The sequence below is a fragment of the Astatotilapia calliptera genome, chromosome 14 (genome assembly GCF_900246225.1).
Source record: "Astatotilapia calliptera chromosome 14, fAstCal1.2, whole genome shotgun sequence".
In the NCBI taxonomy this organism is placed as follows: domain Eukaryota; kingdom Metazoa; phylum Chordata; class Actinopteri; order Cichliformes; family Cichlidae; genus Astatotilapia; species Astatotilapia calliptera.
Window position 1 is genome coordinate 7662811 of NC_039315.1, and position 11503 is coordinate 7674313.

Sequence of the window (11503 nt, forward strand, 5' to 3'; positions counted from 1 at the left end):
CAATGTATGCCACAGATGTTTAAACAACATGCAAAAATATTCTCCATTAAACTTATAACCCATGTGAGTCTTGGGTCGTTATGGTCTATTGACCAGTAATGTAACTTCACAAATAAAAGACTATTGGATTTATTTAATCTTGCATAATAGATGTCACTAATTACTGTATAATACCAATTTAACCTTGAAGCTCCCAGGTCCGATTTTCAGTAAACGCACCAAGTGACTACAGGAAGTGTGGTGTTGTGTGTGTATGTTTTTCAGGCGGTGGTGTAGCGATTAAAGCTAGCTACAACAAAGTGCAACCATAGGAGCTAACGTGAAGCTAGACCTACACCAGTTTGTCGGCATGACGTCCCCGGCAAAGTTATTTGAAAAATATGTTGGGTGACATGTTTTAGTATCTTTTTTTTTTAAATCAGAAAACGACCTCGCGGACTAAGCACTAGCTAGAAGGTAACGTCAACACTTGGAAGTACCAGCAACAACACCGCTCTTTACGCTAATTAGCTTGATAGTTTTTGTGGGATAATTTCAGGTAGTAGTTTCATTGCTGACAGTTTATATATCAAAACCAACACACTTAGTTTTGCGGTGCTTGTTTGTGTTGTCTTCGGTATCTGCTAATTTGACGTATGGGACATCTTAACAGCAGCTGGTGGTCATGGTGGTGTATGTGTGTGTTTAGGGAGGTGTTGTCTGGGTTCATGCAAAGTGCAACTTCATATTTCTGCAAGGCAATGCAACAGCACTGTAAATTTGTCAGACGCGGCAATAAAAACAGGTTTTTGTGTTTGTTTGTTTTTGTGAATAAAAACTGAGCTGAAATATATTGTTAGCAATACAAGATAATTATCTTTTATAGGCGTCACAAATAATGATACACAGAAGATCAGACGAGTAGGTTTTACTGTTGATTGCAGTTTTCCATTTAACACACAGCCATAGACAGCTGTGTGGTTTGATAATAGAGAGTAATGGTGCAATCATTGAAACCGTTATATTTGAAATATTATGTTAGACTTTAGAGATGACATAATTTTGACTTTACTTTCTGTGGTAGTAAAGGTCACAGAACAGATGTACACGTTTTAATCTGTCTGCCCATCTAAATCTGAATGCTGCTGGTCACTCAAGAGGGATGATAAAGGTGGAAATTTAATAATCTTTTCTTTAACATATATGTATGCATTCCATGATACAGGGCAGAAAGTTCCTATTATCCAGTTTAATAACCATTTGAATACAATTAAACAACCAGACCATCAAAGTATTTAACATGAAAACATACTCCTGCTTTTATCTGTGTTTTTCAGTTTATCTAATCAACCTTTCCTTTATTCCATAGTGAGTTAGATTCATATGCTTCTCCATGTTTTTTCTTTTTTTCACAGCTGAGTAGTATGCTGGACGTGGGAAAGTGGCCAGTGTTTGCACTTCTTCCTCCTGAGGAACTCCGGCTTATCCGGCAGGCTTGTGTATTTGGCAGTGCTGCAAATGAAGCCCTCTATGTCACAGTTAATGATGAGGTAACATTTGGAGTTTAAGCAAGGTTTCCTTCTTGTTCTTCTTTACGTGAAGCTGTCCTGAAGCACGCATAGAAGTCATTCATTTCTCTGTATTGATTTTTGAGTAGTTCTTGTTTTGAAGTGGATATAAAAATGCTCCAGGCCTTCTTGCTCTCTGCTTGATATGAGGTGCAGTTACAGGCACAGGGATAAGCAGATGGAATGAGGCTATCTTTAGCCATATGAGCTTAATGCCTGAGCCTTTGGAAAGGTGCAGTGCATGCCTAATCTTTCCACCCTTGCTTATTTGTTTGATGTTATGGAACAGCCAACTGTACCGTTAAATTGTATTTTGGTGGATTTCACTTTAAATTATGCCGTACATCACATTCAGCAGTCCCAGCATGAGCATGCTTGCTGCCGTTTTTTTTTTTTTTTCAGTCATAATTTTAGAAAGACAGTGTCTCAAATTATTATAGCCTGGTTTCAAGTGTAGTTAGTTAGTTTGTTTTAGTGTACCGGTGATCATAATTTGCAATTTGCCATCTTAGACAGATTAGATTAAGACAACTTCACCATTTTGTGATATAAAAAAAAATGCACAATAAATATGATCGAGTAATTCTTATTTGTAAATGTATATATTTAAAAAAAGACATTTTTAATGTTTTTTCTTTGCAGGTCTTTGCTTTAGGGACTAACTGTAGCGGCTGTTTAGGGCTTGGAGATCTTCAAAGCACTATTGAGCCACGCAGGATTGATGTCTTGTGTGGAAAGAAGATTGTGTCTCTAAGCTATGGAACGGGGCCACATGTGGTTATCGCCACTGCAGGTAATGTAGCTCCAAAACCTTTTTTTCTGTGTGTGTCACCAAGGAGAAATGTCTTCAGGAGGCAGAGGAATAAGATCACAAGCAAATGAGTCCAAACATGCAAAATGCATATTTTATTTGATATTTTATTTTTATTTTGTGCCACCATTGGCTTCATATTGTATCTAGTTTTTTAAGTGTGATTCTTTTTGGTCAAAGTGGACTTCTTGGCCAAGAGATGTGGTTGCATGCATACTTAAATTACGATTAAAAAATGCATTCAAACTGTTAAATTTCAAATACACATTCAATTTTCACTCATTCCTGTTTGGAATATTAAATTAAAATGTCTGAGAGTTGCTTTCAATGTGATTATTGCATGCTTATTTATTTGGATAATTGATTGCACCTTTAACTTTGATTAAAGCAACATAAAGGTATCTGTTTTCCTGTAATATGTGGTAATGATTAACTAACTCCACATCATCTGAGGGAGGCCAGTCAGTTTGAGGTTTTTTTTTGTTTTTTTATTTACATGTGGAAAAATCTTTGCTCAATCTGCATTTACAGTAAAAGAAGTTGCAAAAAAGTTAATTATGGATATGTTCTCGTGTACTTCATTTATACTGAGTCAATGCAACACTAAACTAAGTGAATCAAGGTATTTAATCGATATCTGTGATGTCTGATAAAAGTATGGCTGCTTAACTTGCAGTATATCATGTGAAATAGACTGCTTCTTATCTTTTAATGAAATATTAACTTCTGTGACAACATCAATAAACTTGCACTTGTTGCTGTGTAGATGGAGAAGTGTATGCCTGGGGCCACAATGGCTACAGCCAACTCGGAAATGGCACCACCAACCACGGGCTGACCCCTGCCCTGGTGTCCACTAATCTCCTCAGCAAGAGAGTGACAGAAGTGGCCTGTGGCTCCCACCACACTATTGCCCTCACAACTGATGGAGAGGTAAATTTTCCTCTACTTGCTTTGTTTCTGTTTAATCTGAGAATTTTTCTGGGTGGTGAGCATTCATCTTTGTGTTCAGGTGTACGCGTGGGGTTACAACAACTCTGGACAAGTTGGTTCAGGTTCTACTGCCAACCAGCCGACACCGCGTCGGGTCAGCAGCTGCCTGCAAAACAAGATTGTGGTAAACATAGCCTGTGGACAGCTCTGCTCTATGGCTGTACTGGACAACGGAGAGGTAACTGGTCACACCCATCTATACATGTTAACCATGATGAAGCAGAGAAAAACAAATTGGATTTCTAACAGTGTCTGAAATGAATTTGTGTTTACGCTCGATCTGAATGATGACAGCTTGAAGAACGGTCCTGGAGTGTGAGTGGAGACAGTATAGTTTAAAAAAATTAACGTTCAGTCTCTGTCAGAAGACCTAAAATAGTATTGCATTTGTTTTTACACACAAAATCAGAATCTGAATTTCAGATTTAATTTAACAAAAAACCCAAGAATAAAAGTACTGTGATGTTCCGCACACTTATTGATAACGAGGTATGTGCATATCCCAAAATCGTCCATTGTTTCCAGATCTATGGTTGGGGCTATAATTGCAATGGACAGCTAGGTTTGGGCAATAATGGAAACCAGCAGACACCATGCCGAATCGCTGCCCTCCAGGGTGTAAACATTGTACAGGTAAGAGCTTAAAGAGGGATAAATCTAACAAAATATTGTTTTTGATTACTTATTTCTGTTTGCATGCATCTTAAATACCCTCTTTTTTCTTTTTTTCCAAACACAGGTCGCTTGTGGATATGCACACACGTTGGCACTGACAGATGAGGGATTTGTTTATGCTTGGGGTGCCAACTCATACGGGCAGTTGGGAACAGGCAATAAGAGTAACCAAGCGCTCCCCACTCCTATAAACACAGACAAGGAGAGGTTAGTACTTTGTTACTTTGTTCCCATTGTAAATTACCAGCAGTACTTTGCTACCATAATAGGTCACAGATCCCTAGAATAACCAAACGTCTCAAACTCGTACAAATTCTTACACTTGTGGTTTTATGCTACGGAGTAGTAAGGGACTGATTGTTGACTGTAAAAGAACTTTATTAGAGAAATGTTCACTTTTCATATGGGCCTTTTTCTGTCTTAAGTTCAAATGTATATCTAGATTTGTGATTTTTCTCGGTAGGATAGTCGAAGTGGCTGCATGTCACACCAGTCACACGTCAGCAGCCAAGACACAGAGTGGACAAGTTCTGATGTGGGGTCAGTGTCGAGGTCAGGCTGTAGCCAGTCCCCATCTCGCACATTTCAGCAGCACTGATGATGTGTTCGCTTGCTTTGCCACACCGGCAGTCACGTGGCACCTCCTCTCAGTAGGTAAGAGTTTTATAGGACCATACATTTTTAAGTTATTTGACGAACACGCAGAAATTCACAGTGAAATACTTATATGCCTATCCAGCTGTATATAATTTTTTTTATCATTAGAATGTCACCCAACATGATTGCCTAACAGTAAAAGTTACTCCCCGTTATTTTTGTGGGAAGGGTGGTCTTAATGGCATCCATCTCTGTCGCCCATTTCAGCTGTTTCCTTGTGGGGTCAACTATTAGCTCCTTGGTCTTACAAACTTGCAGCTGAAGGTTTTTCTCCCTACACCAGTCACTTAGGTGGTTGATCTCTTACCGTCAAGCAGAGTCACTGTTTCGAGATCAAGTCCGCTACTGCTCTTTCGTCAGCGAAATTGGTGATTTGATTTTGATTTTGATTTATTGATTAGCATTCAAATTCAAATCTCAGTGAAAACAGTGAAAAAAACAAACAAACAAACAGTGAAAACAGAACAAAAATCTACCATAAAGAAAGAAAGCATGAGACAAGGCTAATCAAAAGGTATTGGCTGAAGCATTTGCTTATTACGCCAACCCTTTTCACAAAATATCTTTTTGTATGCAGCTCCTGTACACAGGGCTTGAAGAAAATAATAAAACAAAGCAAAAACCAACCAAACAAACAAACAAAAAAAAAAAAAAAATTATGGGAACTTGACGAAGTGGCCACACAGTCGTAGGTGTAGAGGAAGTACAGGAAAGGAGGAAGCAGATGAGACTTTGTGGTTTACATGTACCACCTGTGGTTTGCCAGTCAGGAAATTAAGGATCCACTTGCACTGAGAGAAGTGCAGGCCAAGGTCACATAGTTTAATAGCCAGCCTGGAGAGTATTTGTAAAATTGAAAAAGAATCCCAAAAGTCAAACTTTTACAATAATTGAAGGATTTTTTTTATTACATTTTTGACACTGACATTTACTTGTGTGTCTGGTTAGAGATAATTATGCAGTAGGCATTTATCAGTGTACCATAGGTACACATTCCTGCAAGTGGTCTGAGAAATAAACAGGAAACTCTGTTTGCACTTCATTTGCGACAAATGTTTATACAAACTCAACACAAACTGAAGAGCATTAACCTGTAACTGTGATAGCTTCATTTTTTTCTTTACACTCCAGTTAGGAAAGCTAATGTGATGAGCTAAATTTTAATATTGACTTAGCATTTAGGTGGACATTTTTTTAATGTTGGTAATATTTTATTGTCACCTGTGGCCTTAAAGAAATATATTTTCATTCCCTATATATAAATACCTCATAGAACTGTCTTTTAAACTGAAATGTAAAGAGAAGTTGTTTAAATTAGGGCTGAACGATATATCGCATTTGCGATAATATCGCGACATGATCAAGTGCAATTTTCTAACCGCAAAGGCTGCGATTATACTCTGGACATGTCCAAATTCATGGGCTGCATCCTCCTTTTGTAGACCGATTACGTCACAGCGACGCGCCGAAGGCTGTCCAAATTACTACCATATCCCAGAATTCATAGCGCGGCCCAGCCAAACTCCAGTTTCCAGCAATGGCGGCCGCTACTAAGTTTTAAAATTACTCATACTAATCTTTCTGGGTCACAAAATAAACTTTTAACATATTTTCAGGCGAGAAAGTAGTTGTGTAAACATCAAATATCTGCTCGGTTCATCAAGATATCCCATATTTGCAAAAGTGCTTCGACGTTTTCAGAGGCGTCTGCTACCCACCAGCTCGACAGCTAGCCGGGAGCTCGAGGGTTACTGATGCGGCCGAGAACGGCACAACTCCCGGCACATCATTTTCAGATCACCGCGGAGTTTCGCTGCTCGGGTTAAACGTAATATATAAGTCACTTAGACAACCTAAAAATGTTATTGTTGGGCTTTTTTCAGTGTTTTGTTTGTTCGTGAGTAAATCGGTTTGGCTGAGATTAAAGTTATTAGATTAGATAAAATAAAACTATTAATCCCCCGGGTGGGTTCCTCCTTGGTTTTCACACAGCTGACTAAACGTCAAACAGAAAACTTATTAAACAGAAGTATGAGACAGTCGAGAATTTACACCAGTGTCTGGTTATATTTTAGATAGCAAGAAGCAGACGGCCGAGTTTATTAAACTCCACCGAGACAGCGGTGACGCTAATCAGAACTAGACCGTCCAATTTCACGCCTTTAAATTTTAAAGGCGTGTTTGTGTGTGTGTTTATACAATTGCTATTATGTTTGAACTTTATGTGTAATGTTACTGACTGCAGAGATCAGTAAGATGTGTGTATTTTTTATTTATTAGTTTTATTTATTTAATATTATTTTTTAATTTAATGACTGTCTAGTAGTTCACAGATGTCGAAAAACTGAGTGTGGTAAAGCCACTGATTTTTTTTATGTATATTTCTGCAATCTGCACATTGTACTGACTTTCATTTTAATGTTTACACCAGGGTTCCTTGTCAGCACTTTATGCTCAGATGTTTGTAAGCTAAAAATAAACTATTGTGTATGTTCAAATATACTGTTGTGATTGAAGAAGTTAAATAAAAATGTCAGTCATCAATTCATGCATCACCTCATGTCATCATAACAGAGGTCTGTCTTCCAGGAAAGAACAGTTTAAAATTAATGTAATATAGTATTGGCCATACTATATGATGTATTGCTTGTCTTTGTTTAATAATACAGAAGACAAAGACCTTAAAAAATAATCGCATATCGCATCGCAATCGCAATATTGGGGCAAAAAATCGCAATTAGATTATTTTCCATAATCGTTCAGCCCTAGTTTAAATGTATGCTTAGCAAATTTATGTTTATTTTTAAGAGCAAAAAAACCCCAAGACCAAATGCTTGTATTTAACAAAAAATAAAATAAATAGTAATAATAATTTTATGTTGGTTTTTTTTTGCCAGATGGTGATGATTACCTCACAGTTGCCCAGTCTTTGAAGAAGGAGTTTGACAGTCCAGATATTTCTGATCTGAAGTTCTTGGTTGATGGGAAGTGCATCCATGTTCACAAAGCTCTGCTAAAAATCAGGTACAGAAAACAAGAACATTCAGAGTCCTTTAGGTGATTCTTTTTTCTTTTTTTAAAAAAAAAAGGACAATGTAGACTCATTAACCATGGAAGTCTGGAAAAGCTAATCCAGTCTTGTGGCATTTTGAGCAGCTGGTGTGTGACTGGAAGGGTGTAACATGCAGTGTATCGTTATCTTTGAGTGCACATAATGATCTGTGGAATGGAGACAATGTCTGCAGCTCTTCCTTTCTATTGTTGGGCCACCACACTCTGACTGTTTAAAAAAATTATATATATGAATGCACACTTTGCTTCTCTAACCTCTACTTTCAGCTTGGTCACATGGGTGTATTTTTTAAAATCCAGACAACCAATTTAGTCACTGCAGCAAAAACAATGAGCCATCTTTGTGTGTAAATATATATAACAAACACTTAATTTGTGCTGGTTTCCCTATATTTAAACTTCATATGCTAAACAGTTTCCTTATCTTCCTGTTAAACTCACGGGGTAGCAAAGACAAGCCTATTGTTTCCCGTGTTTCTTTTTATAACCACACTTGAACACAGAGTATCTGCATTCCAGTCCCTTGCTCTTTTGCACCGTCAGTAGGAAGGAGCCAGACTGTCTGCAGCTTTAACCTTAGTCCACTGGCTCACACGAATATGCAACAGTGGAAACTGTCTGCTTGCGCAAGATCACATGCAAATTATATGTTTAAGATGCATCAGAGAGTGAAGATTCAGTTGTTTTTTCAACCGTGTCCTGAGAAGCAATGGTAGAGGCACTGTTTTGAGCCATCAGAGATTTGCAGTGTGGAGAAAATTGAAGCAAAAAAACAAATAAAAAGATAAATGGTAATTAGTGGTAATTAATGCAGGCGCTTATAAGGAATAAAAGGTATTGCACTTGGCCTGTATTAGTAGGCATAGTCAAAAAGAATCTGTTAAAAAAAAAAAAACAACAACACAAAAAAACACAACAATTTTTCTTCTATTCTTCTATCCATCTACCCTTGTGGTTGTTTTTAACTGGTGGGTATTTAGATTAGATGCTGTTGAACACTAACAGGCATGGTATAGTCTCTGAATTCTAGGCTCCATGCTGGTAACCACATGCCTACCAATTCTGTGACCATGTGGACTCACCCGCTAAGACATTAACTTGCAATGCACTAAACATACATGTACCCTTCTAGCAGAATTCAAGGAACTATCAATAAGTAATTTCAACAGCAGAGTATAACTGCCACTACAACAGAAAACATGTTTTCATTGTAATGTATGATGGTATAAATTATTGGAAGTTGAAGCTGCTTTTTCTAGTTCAGTATGAAAATTGTGGATTTTTTTTTAAACCTCCTTTTTTTTTAAGTTTCTTGCTAATTTCCTTTTTTTCATTTGGTAATGCAGTTTCCTGTTGGCATAAGACTATATTTTGTCACCTGCACATGATAAAGTGTGATTGCCCATTAATTAAGTTAGTTTGAGTTAAACGTGCTTTTGTCACAAGTCTTCTGCTGTCTTTCTCGATAGGTGTGAGCATTTCCGAACACTGCTGAATGAATCTGACCAGGATGCTATAGAAATTCATCAGTTCTCATACTTGGTGTACAGAGCCTTCTTGGAGTATCTCTACACTGACACTATAAACCTGCCACCAGAGGACGCTATTGGTAAGGATAGACATGGATCACAGTTCTTTACAGCCCAGGAAATGCTGCAACAAGTCAGTGCAGAATCTCGAACACAATCACGTGTGTTTTTGTTTTTGTGTGTGCAGGGTTGCTTGACTTGGCCACGTTCTACCGAGAAACAAGACTGAAGAGGCTGTGCCAGGAAACGATCAAGAGAGGCATTTCTGAAGAAAACGCCATCACTCTGCTCTCTGCTGCTGTCAAGTATGAGGCGCGGGTAAGCTTATAGCCCCTGATACATAGTCAAAGCACCATGGTGGTGGAGGCGTGCACAGTAGCTAGTCAGTTATACTCCTCAGCACTGACCAGACAGCCCTCTTCATTTTTAGGACCTGGAGGAATTCTGCTTCAAGTTTTGTGTCAACCACCTAACGGCTGTCACGCAGACCCAGGCCTTTGCCGACATGGATCACGACCTGCTCAAGAACTTCATTAGTAAAGCCAGTCGCTACGGGGCCTTCAAAAACTGACTACTGGGCCCCTGTTGTGATGTATTCAGCACATTAAAGTTTAATCTCAGTGACGAGAGTCCATTCTAGACCAAAGTAAACACCCAGCAGATCAGCGCCTCAAACACGTGGCACTAAGGATGTAAATACCTGAGAGGTAAATGGTTTAAGGCCCCACTCACCAAGTGATTCTTCTTTGTTACCTTTCTGAAGCTAGCCCAAACACGGTGCTTGGTTGGAACATAGATACAGGTTTATGCCACTAGTCCTGTAACAAGCACACAATGCTGAGGCTGAATAAAAGGATGTGCCACACTGGTCAAGGTTTACCAAGACAGCCAGTACGTGGACATGTCACAGTAATCAGCTTGGACTGGATACCTGAAAATGCTGAACATACTAAACGTAATCTGTTGTGATAGAATTGTTTGATTTGGTATTTGAATCGTTTTTATCATGCTGCCCTTTTAACAGTTCCTAATGCAATCAGTATGTCGTAAGTTATCTGCGGTCAGCATAGACAGGATCTAAAAATTTACCAAGTCAGCTATAAATGAACTCTTCACATTGTGCTGCTTTTCTTTGAAGCCTTCATTCTAAAATGTTCTGGATTTGGAGGCATTTTATGAGGGAAACACATGTAAAACTGCAACCTGTTTCCCCCCCATTTGTTTTTGTTTTTATCTGCTTTATGATTATATTTGTTAAGCTCGCATAACATATTTTGCCACTTTTTTAAAGTTTCAGTTCTTCATATACCATCCAAACTTGTGGTCTGACATTTGTGTTCACTAACTTTTGCACTTTTTTGCTGTAGAAAGTTGTTTTTCCCACCATATGCTGACTGATAGGAAAAGGAGCAGTGAGTGAAAAGAGAGCATGCTATTGCATGTGTACTTGTACAGTTGTTCAGACTAACCCTCTCTATGCAGCTGGAAACAAAGTTTGACTTTCACAAACGTGTTGAGTCTTGTGTACACTGTACAGTAGATGCAGCTGATTTTTTACAGCTGCATTTCATTGTATGTTTACAGATTTTTTTGTTAATTGTGTTTTTGTTTTTTTTAATTATTGCTATTCTTAACATATTGGCAGCAAGCTTCTGTTCCCTTTTTACAAGATTTTTGCTTTTTTAATATGCATCTCTGGATAGTAAATAGTTGTGCCAACTCACTTCGTTGGAGCTCAAGTCTAATAAAGGGCCTCATGGTCTTTAAATGCAGTTACCAGATAATTACATCAGGAATTCCCAAATCTGCTTAAATGGATATAACTAAATGTGATCACTTAAACAAGCTGATTGGAATGTTTGTTTGTTTTTGTTTTCTTTTTTGGAACTTTTTGGTAATGTTTTTAATTTGTATGGAAAGCAAGCTGCAACCTGCTAACTTTGGCACTAATGGGAATATAGGAAAATGGCAATTATAAATACATATTAAAACAAATAACAACATATGTTGTTGAGGGTGTTCTTAAAAAGCTCTTGTCATGTCATTACCATGCAAATGCTTTAGAAACATTTGACATGAAGTAGTGTTTTTGTTTTGTTTGTTTGTTTCTTTGGTTTTTAGGGGGTGAGAGTGAAATGTATGGAAATGAAAGTCACGAATTTAAAAAATAAAACATGCGTTACTTCATGTAAAGTTGTAACATTGCAGGTGCCATTAAC

At 37.9% G+C, this 11503-nt stretch overlaps 1 protein-coding gene across 1 annotated transcript; it reads left to right on the plus strand.

The window, feature by feature from the left end:
* The first annotated feature begins 213 nt into the window (after positions 1–213).
* On the plus strand, positions 214–11287 carry rcbtb2 (regulator of chromosome condensation (RCC1) and BTB (POZ) domain containing protein 2). The gene is made up of 12 exons (XM_026193117.1): positions 214–456; positions 1395–1529; positions 2190–2340; positions 3125–3291; positions 3371–3529; positions 3877–3984; positions 4091–4233; positions 4490–4680; positions 7581–7707; positions 9225–9364; positions 9472–9602; positions 9715–11287. The coding sequence occupies exons 2-12, from the start codon at positions 1404–1406 to the stop codon at positions 9853–9855; spliced, it is 1584 nt and encodes a 527-aa protein (XP_026048902.1). The 5' UTR covers positions 214–456; positions 1395–1403; the 3' UTR covers positions 9856–11287.
* Positions 11288–11503: the final 216 nt, after the last annotated feature.

Coding starts and splice junctions, on each gene's coding strand:
- rcbtb2 (XM_026193117.1), top strand. CDS start 1,404: ATGCTGGACGTGGGAAAGTGGCCAGTGTTTGCACTTCTTCCTCCTGAG. Junction 1,530..2,189: donor ATGTCACAGTTAATGATGAG/GTAACATTTGGA, acceptor TTTTCTTTGCAG/GTCTTTGCTTTAGGGACTAA. Junction 7,708..9,224: donor AAAGCTCTGCTAAAAATCAG/GTACAGAAAACA, acceptor CTTTCTCGATAG/GTGTGAGCATTTCCGAACAC.